General features: G+C 41.3%; 1 protein-coding gene across 1 annotated transcript; it reads right to left on the reverse strand.

The window, feature by feature from the left end:
• Positions 1-343: 343 nt before the first annotated feature.
• BOK (BOK, BCL2 family apoptosis regulator) lies at positions 344-18,374 on the reverse strand. Its single transcript, XM_018563487.1, has 4 exons — positions 18,073-18,374; positions 9,444-9,572; positions 6,021-6,184; positions 344-851 (listed from the first exon to the last, which is right to left on the reverse strand). The coding sequence occupies exons 1-4, from the start codon at positions 18,296-18,298 to the stop codon at positions 726-728; spliced, it is 645 nt and encodes a 214-aa protein (XP_018418989.1). The 5' UTR covers positions 18,299-18,374; the 3' UTR covers positions 344-725.
• Between the last annotated feature and the right edge of the window lie 2,036 nt (positions 18,375-20,410).

Raw genomic sequence — 20,410 nt, forward strand, 5'->3', positions numbered from 1 at the left:
GTAGCTATAGAGGACCGTGTGGTATTTTTTGACCCAAGGACTTTATCTGACAGCTTTGTAAACAAGCTGAGTAACTTTTTTTCATTGTAAGGGGAACTTTGGCACAGTTGCCCCACAGGGTTTTTGTTTTGCCTTTCTTATTTCTAAAACTTATAAGAAGCTGATCTCAGTGAACTACTTTCCAACCAAACTGGTTATAGCCATAATAGCCATGTACGTATGATGTGTCTATTTGCAGTTGCCATTTTTTTATGCCATTGCAAGTTGACAGGTATGTAAGGCAGGCTCCCTCTACTGATGTTAATGCACATCTATATAAAAAAATGTAACAGAAGTTAAGTTTCCCGGTATGTGCTATGTTAATACTGTCTGTATCTAACACTAACTCAACTCCATTTATACCTGTTGCAGTCTAGAAACATCTGGTCTAACCACAGCGCCGTCTGGTGATTCATAAAAGATCCCAACTGAATCAGAGGAAACTGTACGCTCAGCCTGACTGCAGGAAAGTCTCTGATGTGCTGGAGACGAGGGAAATGGCCCAGTATGGGTTGATCTTCATTTATAAAATAGAATCTGGGCCAAATCAAGTTCATGTTGTTATGAGAGTTCACTGCAAAACTTGGTCCCAGCAACAGGAAATGAAGGAAAGCAATGTCTGCCTAGTGACTTCTCACTGATACTTCCAATTGTTTTTCTTACGGACATGCAGCTGCCACAGAAGGTTATCGTTCACGAAGCAGAAAAAATATCACCGCCTTTAAGAAGTGTCCTAAGTTGTAGGCGCTGGACACCAACCAGTGGGATCGGAGGCTGGATTCAGAAGTGACCACACACTTTGTTACATCTGTCTGCAAATCAAAAATCAAGAAATGCATTTAGATTGAATCCTGCCAGCAATCAGACTTAAAGCTTAGCTGTATATACAGTAAAAAGAGAGTTGTTCACAGACCAGGCAGGCACAACATACGGCAACAGTATATTTATCAAAAAGCTCCACCTTTTATCATCAAAAACATAGGCTGAGAATCAATGGATTACAAACAAATTGAAACCAAAAAAAAAAAAAAATACAAACAAATTAAAACCAACCGGGGAGGGGGGCGCAATGAGAAACCTGGCCTTGGGGCAGCAGAGAAAGTAAATCCGGCCCTGGATGCATGTCTTCTAACTCATCTAAATTGCTGTGGAATATACACTTGGGTGAATTTCTGTAACCTACAAGTTTTCTTTGAAATGTTCTTTAAAATGTTCGATAAAAATTAATTGAAAGAGGAAAACTCAGGCTGGGATGATGGTGTCCGTGTGCTGCAGGCAGCAGGAAACATTATTAGACATATGTGAACACAGCCAAGAATTGTACAGGCACCAGAATTTACATTACTGTGTCATCTCTGAGCCAGCATCTCAAGATAACATGCTGACCCTGGATGATGACTGAACAAATATGGCCAGGTGACTGGTCCTTATGACGTACTGTGATCTCTGTGAAAGGTAATAAACATCTATAAGTACTACACATTGCTTAGCAAGCATCTAATTAACGTATCATATGCCTGGTCCATTTTAATCCAGTACCCAACCAGTACTCTGTTTGTATGCAATAGTTGCTCTAATTTTCACCTTCTAGATCAGAACAGAGAGGAGGTTCGCCATCTAAAAGAAAGTGAAGGGAGAAGAGTGCAACAGCATAGTGTAGCCAGCTCCTTGAATAGTAAAATATAGTAGCTACAAATGCACAATTATAACCTTACATCAAAAACAAAGCAGAGAGAGGGGTGACGTGAACTTTGTTGTCCTCTCTAGCTGATGGTATTATTCTGCATTGTTGTAAAATAGAAGTTAAATCTTAAAAATGCATGGAAGTTTCCTAAGTATTACAGCTCAGTGATACACAAATTAGATACATTTTTGTTAATACTTAGGAAACTTCCATGCATTTTTAAGATTTAACTTCTGAGTTTAGTGTCACTTTAATGTTTCCGCCACTTGTGCAACACTCACTGGGTCCCACAGGGCGAGATTTACTTCTCAGGAGCCTGTAGCGCCCCCCCACTACAAATCTCAGCAATACATTATACAGCAATGCAGAAGGGCACCAGCTATAGAGGACTACAAATCTCAGCAATACATTATACAGCAATGCAGACGGGCACCAGCTATAGAGGATTACAAATCTCAGCAATACATTATACAGCAATGCAGACGGGCACCAGCTATAGAGGACTACAAATCTCAGCAATACATTATGCAGCAATGCGGAATAATACCACCAGCTATAGAGGGTTACAAATCCCTGTGATACATTATACAGCAATGTAGAATACCACCAGCTAGAGAACTACAAATCTCAGCAATGCATTATACATCAATGCAAAATAATATAAAGCTACATGCTCTGTGCTGCTCCAGGGTGCTAACCTGATGTCTCCAGAGGAGGATCTCAGCAGGGCTGTGCGGTTTCTCAGGGAAGCTGTGTGGGGTCTCAGGAGGCTGTGTGGGGTCTTAGGAGGGCTGTGCGGGGACTCTGATGGATGTGCGGGGTCTCAGGAGGCTGTGCAGGGCCCTAGGAGGGCTGTGTGGGTCTTAGGTGACTGTGCAGGGACTCTGATGGATGTGCGGGGTCTCAGATGGCTGTGCGGTGTGTCAGGAGGCTGTGTGGGGTCTTAGGAAGCTGTGCGGGTCTCAGAAGGCTATGCTGGGGTCTTAGGTGGCTGTGCAGGGTCTCAGGAGGCTGGGCGGGGTCTATAGTGGGCTGTGCGGGGTCTATGGTGATCTGTGCAGGGTTTCACCAGGGGTCCGGTTGGTCTCATGGGCGGGTGTAGGTGGCGTGGTTTCAGGAAAGCAGAGAAGATGTGTGCCGTGGTTCACAGGAAGGCTGCTGAGGTTCAAAGGAAGGCTGCTGTGTTTCACAGGAAGGCTGCTGGGGAGCTCGGCAGCCTTCCTGTGAACCGGCACCAGTTTACAGCACAGGCTTCAGTTTAAAAATGTAAAAAGCCTGTATCTGCATTTAGTATCAGGGCAGTATGAGTACTCGTGAAAATGCCCCGAGACCCCTGCGCACTCCCAGCCCCTCTGTGGATTTTATTTTTCTATAGTATGCTGTGCTCCTCTTCCTTCACTAGCTTTTAACCTTCAGCAATTTTATAACTCAGGGTACATCCAACTGGCAGCTTTGATGCTCGTCCATCTGATCAACTCTGTGTAAATGTATAAATTGTAACTGACTGAGTAAAGGTATAAATTGATCCAACCGGGAATGTATTTATTTTCCATGTAAAAGAGTTATTGTGGCTAGCTTGGGGCTGTTTACACTGATCCCACCATGACTGTACTCCAGGAAAAGAAGCCAAGTAATCTTAACATTATCAAGAAAGAAAACCAGAGAGCGGAATTGTTTTACAAGTGAATTCCTGGTATTTAAACTGCGTCACATTCCCTTTAATCCGGCTTAAGAGATATCTGAACTCTGAGTTCATTAATAAAATATGGTCTGATGCTGTTTTCCATAAGCTTAAGTCTTAAGAAAATTAATAGAAAGACAGCTATACAGTCTGGTTACAGAACATTGCAGCCTTCCCAGAGCAACTAGATATCCTTGATGCCTGTTTAATGTTAATAATTAAGACCTTAGGTAAACACATGCATAACAGAGTACTAGTTATAGTGGAGAAATTTGATTTGAAATGAAGTGTCATTAAACAGACAAAGCAGTTTAGTATAGGCACAGGTATATGACCCCCAGAATATTAAAACAGTTGTATAGTAATATAAAGAGGAAAAAGAACCTTCACTGTATAGTGATAAGAAACCAAGGACAGAACTTATAACTACATATAAGGTAAGTGCCCGCTAAAACTAGGCAGCATTTCCTGTTTAAGGGCTGAGCTAAATCTAAGGGTTTGAAGCATCAGGCTGGTCAGTAGGGTAGGGTAACCCAATCCACTTTCATTCAAAATGTTTGAGGGCATTTTTTCCTATTTTTCACTAGCTGACATCTGTGGTGTCTCAACACTTCCAGGCACGTCTATCAGGATTCAGGACTATCTTGACTGTTGCTCTTTCACTCCTTGATTTAGACCTTTGTACTGGGAGTCTAGTGTGGTATCCGAATCTCTCTCCCCGTTAACAGTATGACTGGTAAAGTTTGGATTTCTTTTTTGAGTGAAAAAATTGTTTTACAAAAAGAAAATTCCCTTCATTGTCTGGATGTGGTTCGGTCATTGATAGTCTCTCAGCAACTGCTTCTTTAGGAGGACTGATTTCTTTTGTATTCTGGATGGACCCGGCAAGGGTACACCAACTTCTCTGTTCACCATCTCTAGGTGGCTCAGGCAGACCATCACCCAAACTTTTGGTCTTAAGGATCATGTTCCACCCTGTGCTATAAAGGTGCATTTCACTAGATCTGTGAGTCCTTCTTGATCATTTTGGCATGAAACCTTTACCAGTTTGCAAGGTTACCAACTGGTATTCTATTCTTCTTTCTTATGTTTTACCAGGTGGATATTCAGGCCTCACCTGATGCTAGCTCGGGGCATTAGGTCCTTCATGCAGCTCTTTGAGCTGTAGGCAGTCCCCAGTTTTCTGCTATAATTTTCTTGGGCCTAGTAGCCTTTCTTGCTGTGTTGCACATCCCTCTGTTGGACTGCTTTTGGACGACCCAACAGTTCCTGTGTCCCTCAAATGGAAGATAAAGAAAATAGGATGTTTATACTCACAGTAAAATCCTTTTCTTGGAATCCATTGAGTGACACAGGCCCCTCCACTCTTCAGTGGTTCTTCCATGCTTTCAGTACTGTTTTGCTACAAAACTGAGGCATGATGGTTGTGGGCAGGATAATTCTGTGCTAGCTAATTACTTTTTTTGTTGTCAGTGTCCATTTCTTCTGCAGGCGGCAGTATCTCAGGATGAAGCAACCAACTGTCCATAAGGAACTAGTAATCCATGCCATTTCTCTTACTTTCCCACCCAATGCTACCTGTATATTGAGGCTCTTGTATGCTGTTATTGCTTCTTCTCTCCTGTCACAGCTCTCTAGCAATCTGTAGGTACCAGATGTGAACCTCTGTGTAAGGTCCCTCTAACTTACTTTCACTTCAGCTTCCATCATCCCAGAGAGGGCAATAAAGAGCTCACAACACTCACTATGCACATCTAGCCTCACAGGATGGGATAGCAAGAACAATTACATGGTTTACTTTAATGTTCCAATAGATGTGAGATGGTTGTCAGTCTCTTAGCAACTTAACAAGTTTACGCAGAGCTTCCTGTCTTTGCTCCTGGCCAAAGGGAGTAGTTTGGGTGTGCAGGGACAATAAGTATGTGCAGCTGGTCGAACCACACGAGCGAGCTTGGAGTGGTGACTACTTTACAACACACACAGGGTTCATGGGGAACAAAAGTAGCCCCTCTCCAGAAGGAAGGACAGTGTCAGCACCAATTCAGAGATGATTTGAGGATCTACAGCTGAGTAATGCACAAACAAGATACATTTTTGTTAATAGTTAGGCAGACCCGATCGGATGGCCAATGTAAGTCTTTGGTCAGTTGTGGGTAAACGGACTAGCTTACGGTCCGTTTACATCCGGTTACCCCCGACTCCAGGCAGGTCCAGAAAAACAAATGGATCAAAGATCCCTTCTGCCGAACTGGGTCATGCCAGATCCGGGGTAATCTGATGTAAACGGACACATGTCAGTTTACAAACACTGTACAACCACCATGCGATGATCTTCCAGAGAAAATCAAACTTTATTCCACATGCATCTATACAAAGACAACTCCTGACGCGTTGCTGCCTTACTTGGCGTTAGCCCCAACAAAGGCTCTGATGGAAGCCGACATTCTCTGAATTATGTGTATACTAGTTGAAGACATGGACTAGGTTTAGCTCTACAGTTTTAGAACTAGCACATGATTTTGGCTGCTTCCATCAGACCTTTCTCACGCAGACAATTTGCTTTGTAGCAGAAGAGTTTTAGAAATTTGTTATTTAATTACAAAAAATGTAATTTACCCATCCTCCTCTCCTCTTCAGCCACGTGACCAGGGTTGTTCGTACAAACTCTCCCACACAGTCCACGATGGTCAGCACAAGTGCGGGCTGAGATTGCTTCACACAGTCCATGGCAAGGCCTGCTGCTACAGCATATAGGGATACAACTTTCCCCCATGTGATACCTGCAGAGGCAGGAGAGAAGTATTTCATATAATCAGTACAAATGCTACAGCTGAAACAAACACTTGTAGTGTGGAACTATGGAGGCTGCTGTTCTTTTTGTAAAAATACTGCTTGCCTGGCTATTATGGTCATCCAATGGATTTAGTACTTTTCTAGTCGCTGACTAGACTGAATATCACTATTCTCCAGATCTCCATGCTTGTTTCATACTATCGCCTCAAAGTACTAAAGCCGGAGACAGACAAACAACCAGCATTTCCAGATGAAGGCCAGCAATGGCAGCCTCCTTATTTCTTTCTGAACAGCATCCTTTAAAGTTACACATGAAGACACAATATAAGATACACAGAATATTAATACTAGGAATGCGCTGAAATGGAAATTTTAGACCGAAACTGAAAATAACGCTTTTTTTACCCAACCTTTTTATATTTTCTTAAATTATTTTTTAATTATTTTATTTTTATTTACATTTCTTTTACTTTACTGTCGGGGGCTCTGGGGAAATATCAGATCAGTTCTAAACAGATCCCTGATATTTCCCTTTAAAAATAGAAAAAGAGATTGAGGACACAGAGTCTCTTTTTCTGCAGCCCCTGTTATAAATGAACAGGAAGCCTCTATAGTGAGTGTTCCTGTCCATTCATAAACTGTGGATATAGTGTGAGTATGAGTAAGTGATGTAGAGCACTTCCTGTTGATTCATAACTGGGGACACAGTAAGCATACTATGTCCTCAGTTATTTATAAACACTCAGTGATCAGTATTGAACGCTGAGCACTTGTAACCCGCTCTTCATCCTGACTCCTCCGCTCTCCATCCAGACTTGTTGTCACAGGAGGCTGAGCGTGGCAGTGCGGGAGGAGAGCTCGGCCTCCTCTGACAGCTGACAGTTGACTACTCCCCGCACCACTTCGCTCGCCATCCTGAGCTGTCTGCTTGCCGCACCTCCCCGCTCAGCCTCCTGAAAGCTTCTCTCCTCCCTGCTGGACTTCCCTTGGATTCCCGCTGCCGACACAAGTGGGGGATAGAGCGGGCATCAGAGGGGACAGACTGGCGTCCAGCGGGACGGAGAGAAGCCTAGAGATGCACTGAATTTTCAGCTGCATTTTCGGCCGTTATTGTACTTTCGGTATTTTACCCAAAAGTACCAATTTCAGCCAAAATGTTTAGGTGGCCGAAATTTCGGTGCATCCCTAATTAATACTATCTCAACTCTTTAAAAATAATTGACGTCTATATAAAACCAAAATCTAGGCGAAAATATATGCAAAGAATATACAGTGACAGTCCATTTTAGATGCTTTACATTTTGCAGTAAATAAACACTCCACTTCCTTTTTGTTTCGTTATTAAAGCAGTTGTAAAGTCCTAGCAACTTGCATTGATCAGCGATTGTTCTACAATACTATATTTAAAGCCGCATATTTTTTGTATGGACATATATTGGCGGTTTTGGAGGTTTACATGGGGGGGTGGGGGGGCACATTAAATGAGAGGGACACAGTAAAAAATGAATTTGTACTGACTGGTGGTTTCACATTAAAGGGTCAATGTACATTGAATGGAAGGAATACAGTGACGCTATAATATACACTGGCTGGAAAATGTTTAGTAAAAATGTTAACATACATCCGTTAATTATAATGATATTATCATTAAATTATAGTAGCATTATTGTTCACAATAATGAATGTACAGTGATGGGAAATATATAGCAGGGGGTTAATGCACATTTCTGAAGTGATGGATATGATGCGAGCCTCTGCAGACATCACTTCCTGTGTGCACACTTCCTATACACTTGGGGGGGGGACTCCTGTTTGGGCACAAGAAGTTACCTCTGCTGCTGAGGGAACTAAGGGATATCTTTACATACTATGTCCCCTGAATGTCATAAGCAAGGACTCTGTAGCTTGCGGCCGTGCTTGTACTGCAGATCACATTCCTTGATAACAGAATTCATGAGGCAATTATGTGTACTACTGCCTGTACCTATTACATGAGCTGACATGAAACTAATCACATGGTCAGGTTCCCACAACGCTGTTTCTAATTAAAGGGAAAACTATTAAACAAACCTCTCTTTTTCTGATGAGTGAACGTATACGAGAGCAAGCTATTTATTGCTGGTGACAGATTTTATGTACAAAGCCAAACTAAAGTCAAAGAATTAAATATTCAGTCAGATAGAGTTTTACTGACGTCCTCTATTTGTCTTACCTTTACTTTCTTGTTATTGCAGTTGTGCTCGATGTCTAAATGTGGCCAAGTAGTCCAATAAGCACCAGAGTTAGACCCAGCACACTCAGGAACCATCGCTCAGTAACAGACCTGGTTAGACACACACCTTCTTTTTCTCCATAATACAAGTCTGTGTGATGACACTTGTAAAGAGGGGTGTGGCTGTTACTCAGCTATGTCAGCACAGTGCACTGCAGTGTGCGAGCTGCATTTTCACTTACAGAAAAGGGTATTTTAAGGATGCAGGACTATAAAGAGACAAGAAAGATGCAAGCCCTGAATTGGCCTTTAAGCCTTGTGTACAGGGCCGTCCCTATAATGAGGCAGGCATCTCTTTGGGTCAAATGGGAGGGCAGTAGGCAGAGTAGCACTGCAATGTTTGCAGTATGCCTGCTGCCCCTTTTCCAGCCAGAGCGTCCCAGGTTGCTAAGTGCTGGGTGGGGAGATGTGTAAAGGCCATACACATCTACCCGCCCAGCTCTTAGCAACTTTGGATGCTCTGGCCAGTGTCCTGCCCAACTTCTGGCAAGTAATAATGTTACTGGTTGGCAGTAGTAGGGTAGGACATCAGCTAGAGTGTCCCAGGTTGCTAAGAGCTGGGTGGGGAGATGCAGAGGCTGCAGAGAGCAGCATCACTCTCGTGTCTGGCGGCGCTTTCTCCTCTACCCACCTCCTCCTGCTCTGATTGCATGCACCACCAGCATCACCCCTTCCCACCCCCCTCTCCGTCTACCACAGTGCTGCTTATGCATATTGAGAACTGGAAAGCATTGACAACACAGACAACCAAAAACAATCTAGAAGGGTGAAGTCTTACTTGAGCTTAAAAGAGGACAAGCTCTGCAGTCTATTTTATGACTTGGTGACATAGAGGATGTAAGGGTTCTACAATAGCTTGCCGTTACTTTATGAATGTGTTTATATTCACTTAGTTTCATTTGTATGCTGTTCACATATACATCAGCTGCCTGCCCTGTATATAAAAGACTAAATGACTGTATACTTTGTAATACCTGCTGAGAATATCTCTGCAGCAACCGCCAGGAAAGCGTCAGACAGAACGGTCTCTGATGTGAGGGAGATGTTCAGCTGTCGGGCAATGTTCCTGTATACGGCTGGTCTCATGTACTCCAGCTCATCCCCTGCAATGCAGCAATATCAGGAAAAGCAATGTTAACACTGACATCTCAGAGGAAGGGAAATCAGGTTCATTTAGGAGGAAACAAAGATATACAAAAATATACAAAGCCATAATATAATTGAATTGGATATGCTTGTTCATCATGAATTGTGTGTGATATATTAGAGTGGACTATCATATTGTAGATACAATGAAGCTCAATACTACATCACTTAGTACATAATGTGGACATTTTACCAGACATTTACGAGAGATGCACCGATACCGTTCTTTCGGTATCAAGTCCGAGTTCCGATATTTATCTCTTGGTACTTGCCGATACTAAGTACCATTACCGGTACTCCCACTAGCATGGAGCCGGCTTTGGCCAATCAGCATGGAGCTGGCCAAACAGCATGGAGCTGGCTTCCCAGCTAATCGGGAAGCTGGCGGCGAGTAATGACTCGCCGCCCAGCTTCTTGATTGGCCGGGAATGCGGCTCCATGTTCTCTCGCAGCACTGCTGGTCAGAGGAAATCTCCCTCTGACTGGAAGTTCCAGTATTGGGTGTGAGTATCGGAGGATTTGGGCAAGTACAAGTACTAGCCCAAATACTCGGTATCGGCACCAATACAGATACTTGTATCGGTGCATCACTAATATTTACCTTTGAATTTATATTGAATATTGTACCTAAAATGAAAATATGACCGAATACGATGATAGTTTAGGACATAAGATGGTATATAGTTACATATAGAACACTTTTGGGTGCACGCTAGGGTAAAGAGAGAACAAGGTTTCACACCCCAGAAATACAAATGTAGAAAATCTCAAAGTAACCAAACCATATCCAGATGTTCAAAAATCTGAAAAGGGGGGCTTTTTAGAAATTATATTGCTCTCACAATGAAATTTGTATATAAAATATTTATTGTATACAAAATATTTAAAAGCAATATAAATTGTACAAGAATACAAGGCTTGGCATATTGGTGTATATCATCCAAGTAATGGCATATTATATTAGAGTGTTCTAGTTAGTCATGAACAGTTGAGTAGATGAGAAGTGTTTTCTTTAAGTGCCTCAACATGTTTCGCCTAATTAAGGCTTCCTCAGGAGGTTCTGATCCTCGGATACCCAAGTAATCAAAAATAGAGGATTGTGTATTCTTTCTTAGCAACAGCTTGTAACAGTAGCACAAGGTCCTATATGAGCGTCCAGTAATATGTAGTAGCACCAGAGAACAACCAGAAATCATGCAGGACTTTGAGAGAGAACTGTCACAGGACTTGTAGTGCACCAACTGGCTTCTCTTCTGTATAGTACCTGAGATTAGGGTTAGGGATCTCTTACAGGGTCCAGATGGCAGCTCTCACCAGCTCCTCTGCGACACTCTTCCATAAGCAGATCCCACTTCCAGCCCAGCTTCCATCAGGCTTCATTTCAGTAGCGGTTTAGGTCTCTGGGCCGCCAGCATCTGCCGCATGCTGAGGCCTAGACACGACATCCTGTGGCACACAGACCTCCTCCCAGGGAGAGCCCCAGGGGAGAGAGTTCTGGAAGGAGTGCCCAAACATGTTATCACCTTCCTTCAGCCATACCTCTGAGTCAGCCTGCTCAGGGATTGATCAGAGTCAGATGCATAATCACAGTCTGAGGATGGATCCTCCCACGCTATATGCTGAGGCCCCAACCCAGCAACAGGGGGAAACAATCAATCCACTAGACTCAGGGAAACCTATAGAACCCAGAGAAATCAGCATCCAGACTGATTACAGTCCAGCTTAAAAAACAAATTTAGTAGAGACATAGGAGAGGGCGCTACACTTGCAATACGCAGTAGTAGTAGGACTCGTAATTTAACAACAGTTGGAGGGCTGGAGTTGCCCACCCCTGCTATAAAGCATGGTCCAATTTTGAAAAAAAAATCCTTCCTGGTTCCATAAAGCAATGAGATATTCCCTGGATTAACAATCCATGGTGTTTTTTTTACTTATGAAATGTTAATATCTAGTTATGTTCTGCATATTTAGAATAACATCTTTAAACAGTTAGCTGAGCAGGCTAGAACTAGTTGCTGAGGAAGCCTTTTCCATATTTTCACAGCTCTTACTATCACAAACCATTTCCATATGCAAAGGCTAGACCTCTTTTTCTTCAGAGTGCCCTCTTGTCCTTTGCAATGACCTTAAAGTTAATAAGTGAATAAAGTGGCGCCAAGCTCACTATATGGACCATTTATGTATTTATACATGGTTACTCATGTCCCCCCTTAATCGCCTCTTCTCCAGAGAGAACAAATTCAGTGCAGCTAATCTTTCCTCATAGCTGAGCTCCTCCATGCCTCTTATACATTTATTTGCCCTTCTCTGCACTCTCTCCAGTTCCACAACATCATCTCCCGTGAACTGGTGCCCAAAACTGAACTGCATATTCCAGATGAGGTTTTACTAATGCTTTGTACAGGGGCAGGATTATGTCTCTCTCTCTGGAGTCTATACCCCTTTCAATACAAGAATGCTTGCTTTAGAAACTGCCGCCTGACATAGGATGTAACACCTGATAGGCTGTAATGGTAAACTACTATTTGCACTTGTTATGGTTGTTAGATATACGGCTATTGTCTACTCAGCAAATCATGTTGAATGTTCAATAAGGCAACAGCACTGTACACAGCACAAAAACCCAGAAGAACCACTGTCCGGTGTGAAAGAATGTATATACATGAAATTGTCCTTTCTTTCTTTGCCTTTTTGCCTTTCTCTTTTGACTTTCTTTCTAAAGAAACAAAACTGTATACACGTACCAGCCTCTGAAAATCATTTTGTAGATAAGCTTTAGGTGCATGCACAGTCAGATTTATGATAATTACAAAGCGTATAAAGTAGTGCACTAGTTAATAAACTTTAGGAATTGATTTTAAGCTGAGACTGGTATCAGTATGAATTCCTCGCATGACCATGCAAAACAAAAGGTAATTTATCTTATACAACATACAACCTGTCAAAACACTGGAATATGAGTTGCCGCAATGTTGCATACCATTACTGCTCTTTTGTTGTTGAGTTAGAACCTCAGTCAAATTGTCATCCCTGTCTGTGGCCCCATTGGCAAAACTGTCTCTTGCTTTCTGTCCTGATGACTGCTGTCACTAAGATAGAAAGTTAGAGGGGATTAAACATTTTAGGGTTGTCACTGGAAGAGGAGTACAAGGGAAAACTTCCAGTGCATGGATCTGTTTGGTGACAGCTGGCAAAGTTGGCATTACGCCTCACTTTAGGTAGATTTCCTGTTGTGCCTTTAAGAAAGAAATGAGGAGACATTTCCCCAGTGGGAATATAGAAAGCAATAAAAAGCAGACCAGGGTCCAGTTTCAATTGTTTTAACTTAGAAAATGCAGGACTATTATAATGCAATGTTTTTACAAAATGGTACACTAAAATCCACAAAAAATGTAATGTTTAAGCAAATATTAGCTCAGAAGCAGACATTGCTCATTACGTACATCTCACATGAACAATATTTACCAACTATTCAACAATTGCATGTTCGATTAATTCACTAAAGTTTAAATCTGGGCACAAAAAAATTATTTTAGATATCAATAAATAGATAAATATCAGTAACCTCAGATGATATAAATCCAGTAACCTCAGAGGATATAAATGTTGTGCCCACAAAATGCCTTTGCAAATCCACTAACTTATGAAAAATAGCAGTGACATCATCAATGTGCTGTACATAGCCTGTGCATGTAGTAGAGCTGTGGGAGGGACCCAGCAGGCCCCACCTACTACAGGCTGCCAGCAGAAAACTACAAGAGGGGGTGGATACAAGACCAGTCACCCTGCACAAGGAGAGAGATCAGCAATGACCAGTCTTTATTACAGGAAGTTCTTGCACAGAGGCAAAGTTTAACTTTGAATTACTGCACATACAGTATCTGATAGAAATATACAAAGCACACCAAGATGCAAGGAAGATTCTTGTATTTAGACAGTATTTGCTAATCACGGAGTTTAGCTTTAAGAAATACAATACTCTTATATTCTTCTGACTAGAACAAAGTGATCTCAGAAGCAAAAAATGCTCATTACGCCAGAGATATGAACCTTTTCCCACCCCATCCAAAACTAGAAACATTTTTCATGGAATTACTTTTTAAGTAAATTCAGAGTGTTCCTATTATGAGCTAAATAGAAAAAGAAGCAGAAGCCCCATTTATCTTATCTCCACTGTATAAATGATCATTGTATTAAAATATGTATAAGATTCCTTCTCAGTTTTGCAGCAGACTTTCACATAAATCATTTTATTAAATAAACCTTTCTATTTATCATGTGCCAATCAATTCTAGTGCCTGTGACTTGATCCAGGAACAGCAAACCATGTTAGAATATGTGAAGGCTTCCTTCCAACCTTGAAGGGGCTCTGTAAAAGTCATTTCTCACGTCCTGCACACTTATCACCATCCTGACAGCTGTTGGCAAACAAACCGCTTGTCACTCAATGTTATATATTATCTTTTAACTGCACCAGTTCCCACAGCTGTTCTATTGACCATTGTATTTATACCCTGTGCAACTGTATTAATGTGTTAATATGCAATTGGTTTTTATGTCTCAGAACGCATCTCCAACGTTCAGTAACATACCCGCCGACTTTATGAGATGAGAAAGAGAGACACCTTCCATGCAATGTACCAAAAAAGGCACCACCTGGATTTAGCTAAGCAAATAGATAAGAGCCTTCCATTGGATAATAGGTCTAGGTTCAGCAATTTTATGTGGCGAAAAAATTAGGTCGGCTGACTTCCTGAATATACAGTATGACCAGGTTTCAGCAATGGATTTTTTCTTCCCTGATGGCACGGACATATTCCAAGATGACAAGGCCAGGATTCAACGGGCTCAGATTGTGAAAGAGTCGTTCAGGGAGAATGAGACATCATTTTCACACATGGATTGGCCACCACAGAATCCAGACCTTAACCCCATTGAGAGTCTTTGGGATGTGCTGGAGAAGACTTTACACACTGGTCTGACTCTCCCATCATCACTACAAGATCATGGCAAATGCATGCCGAAATCAAAGCTAAAGGCGATCCAACTAAATGTTAGCGTGTGTGACTTTTCTTTGGACAGGCAGTGTATATGCCAAAATTGATTGATTAAACCCAGTATTGTTTTTTTTCCCACCATTAATTTATACTGGATTTTCGAAATAGCAAACAACATAATTAAAAGATAAGATGAAGGTTTTAATGCATTATAACACTTTTAGTAAATAAAACCTTATTATATACATCAAATCAAAAAGAGGCACAACAGAGGAGGAAAGAGGCATTTGATTCCATATGAGGGACAGTCCCTCCAGATGAGACACTTGGGAGATATGCAAAATAAATCTGAAGGGAGGGCAGGGAAAGTGAGCCTAGTGACTAGTAGTTTTACCCATCTTATTCCATTGTCCTATATGTCCATGCGCCATTTTCTGGTACCTCAACTGTCAGTTTGCTATTGTTTTGCCATTCCTGATACAGCATTCCCACTAAAAATCTATAAGGAAGAATGACATATGGCATAACAGAACCTAAGAAAATGAATCCAGGGTCATCATTTAGTTTGATAAACAAATGGTGGCCAAGGATGCTCAGTATGCATGTAAATTGAGAGATGTTTGAAAAGCATTCTGTAGACACAGGTGTATATGCAGTTCCCCATAGCAATCAGGAAACTTTTACATTTTTTTATGAAGCATAACAGACAACCTGATAACCAACAGACTTATTGAGGAACAATATAGATAAGGGATAGAACCATTTATATGACCCAGTATAACTGGTGCATTGAAATGTTCCCTCTCATCCCCCTTACTAAGCCTGGAGGAAAACACTGTGACTTGAATGGCATTCATTGCTTTATGTAGTTTTAAGTGTGATACCATTTCTGATTTCTAGTTCATGAGAACTGAATCAGAAAACGGGAAAGTTACAATTGGATTTTTTTCTTTTAAAGCATTTGAGTATCTTTTTTTTTTTTTTTTTACTTGCATAAGCAAAAGACAATTACATGGTCACTTGTGGAAACAGGAAAATATGACTAGAATACAAAGAGTAATGCAGATACATTTAATATTCCCTTGTGCCTGGGCTTTCCCAGGACAATTTGGACATATGCTACAGGAAATAGACTATGAAATAAGGCATTCTTATGATAAGGAATTAGTGGAAATATATTGTACATCTGTTATATCACCAGAAAGAATGGTTGGTTTTTCTCAGAATATTTCCAATCACATAGTACATGTCCTGGTTTTTGCATGTGCCATGTTTAAAGTGGACTTGACAGGCAACACTGACTTACCTGCTTTTAGGGCTTTTCCATCTGCATAAGTAAAACTGTTTTAGAATGGCATCAGAGCAGTTTCAAGCCCTTCTTAGAAATCTGAGCTGCTCAAATTTTGATGTATCTCCAGTCACAGTTCCAAAGTGAGATCAAACAAATCTGCAGATTTTCCCTTTCTGTTAATGAAAATATGAAACTCTTTAAAGTGAAACTGGGAGCTTACCATACCCTTTAGGGTTGTTCATGTACCCTTCCCCTATGTTTGCTTTATCTTAACAGCACCTAGGTGTCCCCAAAACCCAAGTGATCCATTATGTAATCATTGACAACAACTCTCAGAAGTCAGTAATTGGTTAGCTCCACACATCTTCCCATTAGCCACCAAATGAGCTCAAATTGGCCAATTTCTGCCCAACAGGAAGTGTTGATTAGTGGGAATAGGCCATATATTGACCACCGGTAGGTATTTACATAGCACCGACAATTTAAGCATCGCTTTACATACTGCACATTCATCAGTCCCTGCCCTCAAGGAGCTTACAATCTAAGTTCCTTATCTCACATGCATACAAAGCCAATTTAGACAGCAGCCAATTAACCTTCCAGCATGTCTTTAGAGTGTGGCAAGAAACCCAGTGCTGCAAGGCAAAAGTCCTAACAGCCAATATGCTGACAATATTTTTATAATAAAAAGCCTGAGTTTTGGAATCTTCTCTATGGATCTGGGGCCATCTTACCTGGTAGGATGAGCCCACAGATTTATTTCATAATACTGAACACTGACTAAAACTATAATTGCAATAATAACTTTCATGAGAAATATCAACAGTAAAATTCAAACCCTTCTCGCTGTAGCACTAAGCCTAAGCAGAGATTGCGGCACATCACTGACAAGCACAGATTCTCTATGAACATTAACTGAAATTCATATATATTTACAGTATATCTGCTTTCAACATGGCAACTTCATGTACCCATAATAGCCCGTACAGCAGCTGAAGGCAGCCAAAGTGCTCAGCTGAGCCAAAGCATATGCGTTCGGAAAACACAGCTGAAGCAGATTGTTCTCCCCGCAAATGTAAACAAATGAAAAAAAAAAAACAGAACAAGGTCCCCCTCCCTATGCATACCACACCCTTTAGGTGTGGTAGGAATGTTAGGAGGGGCCCCCAGTTAAATTTGCATGTGTGTGTGGGGTTCCCCCCAAAAGTCAAACCAGGCCCTTTAGGCCTGTTTTTTTAAGGGGGAACACCACCTCCAAAAATTGGGGGAAATGTGGGGTCCCCCTTAAATTCCCAACCAGACGCTTAATACAAGCACAGGCCTGGCAGGCCAGGGCGGGCGGTGGGATGGGCACCCTTTCTCCCTGCGCCATACCAGGCCACATGCCCTCGGCATTGGCAGGGTGCTTTTCCAGCCCCCCCGGAAAAAAGCACCGTCTCCCCATGCTGATGGGGACAAGGGCCTCTTCTGCAAGGCACCATCCGTGCGATCACCTTGAGCACCACCGATACTTTAAAGTTGTCAGAACGTATGGAGTGCAAGTGGCATTTGAAACAATTCTGCTGACCACCAGGGATTTCCCTCTCTTTTGGGGGATTTCCTCTCACTTCCTGTTGTGGCTAATGGACAGGAATTGGAGGGAAATCTCTCTAATGGAACACAGATGGCAAAAAAGCTGACAGGGGTTATAACCCTCCCTTACTCTATCCAAATCTAAAAAAATATTGGGCTTCAGTTCTACTTAAAAAAAATACTGTTTCACTCTTCTGCATATTGTATCCAAACCTGCATCTGATGAATTATCATGCTTTGTATGTACATTAAACGACACGCTCTTATTAAAATACATGTTATAAACATATGTATATGCATTAACAGATATAACAAGTGATCCCCCAGGGGTCAGATGACAGGAGGTTGGTGCTTTTAGCATGTGATTTAAATATAGGTTTAGATATATTATACAGAAGAGTGGGACGCATTTACATTATACAATTTCCGTGGTGTCTTTGTTTGTCTGTGTTTCTTGGCTGTCTTTGGTGCTCCCCACATCAACATGGTTTTAGAGTTATATTTGATTACATGGATCATGTTACATACTGTCCTGGTCTAGATATAGGTTGAATGTGCTGATGTGTGTGGTTTCCCATTTACACACAAAGTACTGACCTAGCCTCAAGAAGGTGGCTGACACCTCCGCCATACGTCCTCCTGCTGAAGAAGAGATCCCATGTTCTGGTTTGTTCCATCCAAGACCAGCACGCTGGAGTCGGGCCTGGATGAAGTCTCTGCACAATGCCTTCCCCTGTGCTACTAGCTCCTTATCAGTGGGGGATCTGTCAAACACCTCAAACACCTCTGCAGCAAAAACAGAAGAGCGACGTAGCATCTCCATTGTGGTCTTGACCTTCAGATGTGGGCAAGAGTCTCTATACACATTCAGAGATACATATGGGAAAACCGTAGATTGTGGTGTACAGTGTCCAGTGAGTACAAATTCGTGTAGGAGCCTGAAAGAAAGAATGACATGAGTTGAATTCACAGCCATTTGTGGACATTGCTATTTCTATATAAAGAAGGATTTTATAGTCATCCAGAGAGCATGTTCTCCTAACTAAACCAAATAATCTCCACAAATCTCATATTGCAGTTAAATCAGCAGTACTTTCTCTGTTTCTTTTTAAGCTTCAGACAAAAGCCAACGAGTGGAACATGATGATATGTAAAGTTATTTTTGGACTGTCCATGCTCTGGGAAAAGTTAAGTGTTTATTTTAAAGCTGTCAACACTGTTTTAACAGTGTTCCGCATTATCTATAACTTAAAAAAAGAAGCACAGTCAGGATAAAGATATTCTGTAGGCTTTCATAATCACAGGCCGTGTGCTCTCTAATTTTACTTCAACGTATTACATGACGTGAAGGTTACTCATGTCTATGAGCTTTCTGCTAATTACAGAAGTTTTTTGAAAAGAATATTGGGGGTAAGGAGGTATGGTAAGGTGTCCTCTCGTAAATCAAAATTGCATTGTGTGTGTAATACGGCTGCATGGACTGCAGTGCACATGTCTACCCAGGAGAAACATCATGTTGCACACATGCTTCAGTTTCTAGTAACACATTCATGTTCTTGTCACCATAAAACTATTGGAGCCAAAAACTGGGTACATGATTTTTTTTTTATCATACATCACACAAGAAGTACAATATAAAACATCCAATGTCTGACAAAAAAAAACACATGTTATTGGTAACAGGAGGAGAGTTACAGATCCATGAAGCCAAATAATTTACAAAAGAAGCTAAATTGAAATATATTTTGAATCTGTTCTACAAAGCAAACTATATTACTCCACATAATACGACCAACCAATATTTCCCTGACATACAGATCATCCCAAAGAACATATAAAAGCACATAAAGCCCAGAGGGAATATTGGAAATAATTTGGACAGAAATAACAGTGGGGAGGGGAGGCCATAGCACCTTAGTGTAGATATCTGGGTGAGAAATGTAGGCAGGGAGGAAGAAAAGGTATCAGGTAGGGGAGACTAGAATAAAGAAGGAGGGCTGGGTCCAAAAGAAGAGAAAGGGAACTGGTACAGAACATGGAAAAAGAAAAACAACTATCACCCCAACCATTCATGAACACCGCAAGCCTATTGTAGGAAATCCTTATGTTCCTCAGAACTTTGAAATAAAACCAATTTTTCTGTATTTTTTCTTCCTTACGTCTAAAAGTAAAAGTCATGTCCTCCATCTTTATAATATTGTTGCCTGCTACTGGGTATGTAAATGTTCAGCACCAATAACTAGTATGTGCAAGTATATTTCTATCATTGATATGTATTGGGCACAAACTACTTTTACCATGAGTGCTGACACTGTCCTTCCTTCTGGAGGGTGACTACTTTTTTTCCCCATGGTCCCTGTGTGTGTTGTAAAGTAGCCACCACTCTAAGCTCGCTCCCATAATGGACTACATCACAATACAATTTAGAAAACTAAACATGAGATTGTAGTCCATCACAGGAGTGAGCTTGGAGTGGTGGCTACTTTACAACACATAGGGAACAAAAGTAGCCCCCCTCCAGAAGGGAGGACAGTGTCAGCACCAGCTCAGAGATAATTTACACGTAAGTGATGCACAAATAAGATACATTTTTGTTGTTAGCGTACTTGAATACATTTTTAAGATTTAACTTTAAGTGTCACTTTAGCTATGGTGAAAACCCTAGGCCAATATGTCCTTGCTATGAAGTATCATTTTTATTGTACCCTTCTTACACCTCTTATGCTATATGTACATGTGTTTAGCTGTGTAGATTTAACCTTATATCATCTCCAGTGGTTATATCATATAGACAGGTATTATGTTTTATGTGTTCATACAGCTTATTATAGAACTTTGTCATAATAATTTTCCTCGCCGTCTCAATAAAATAATGAGAGTACGCTGTGCACAACTTCAGTTCATGTTCTAAAGTTATATAACTATGGCTTGCTTT

Source organism: Nanorana parkeri, unplaced genomic scaffold, assembly GCF_000935625.1.
Source record: "Nanorana parkeri isolate BGI_ZX_2015 unplaced genomic scaffold, ASM93562v1 scaffold667, whole genome shotgun sequence".
Classification (NCBI taxonomy): domain Eukaryota; kingdom Metazoa; phylum Chordata; class Amphibia; order Anura; family Dicroglossidae; genus Nanorana; species Nanorana parkeri.

Coding starts and splice junctions, on each gene's coding strand:
- BOK (XM_018563487.1), bottom strand. CDS start 18,298: ATGGAGATGCTACGTCGCTCTTCTGTTTTTGCTGCAGAGGTGTTTGAG. Junction 9,573..18,072: donor AGCCACCTTCTTGAGGCTAG/GTCAGTACTTTG, acceptor GCTGCATTGCAG/GGGATGAGCTGGAGTACATG. Junction 6,185..9,443: donor TGCAGAGATATTCTCAGCAG/GTATTACAAAGT, acceptor CTGCCTCTGCAG/GTATCACATGGGGGAAAGTT.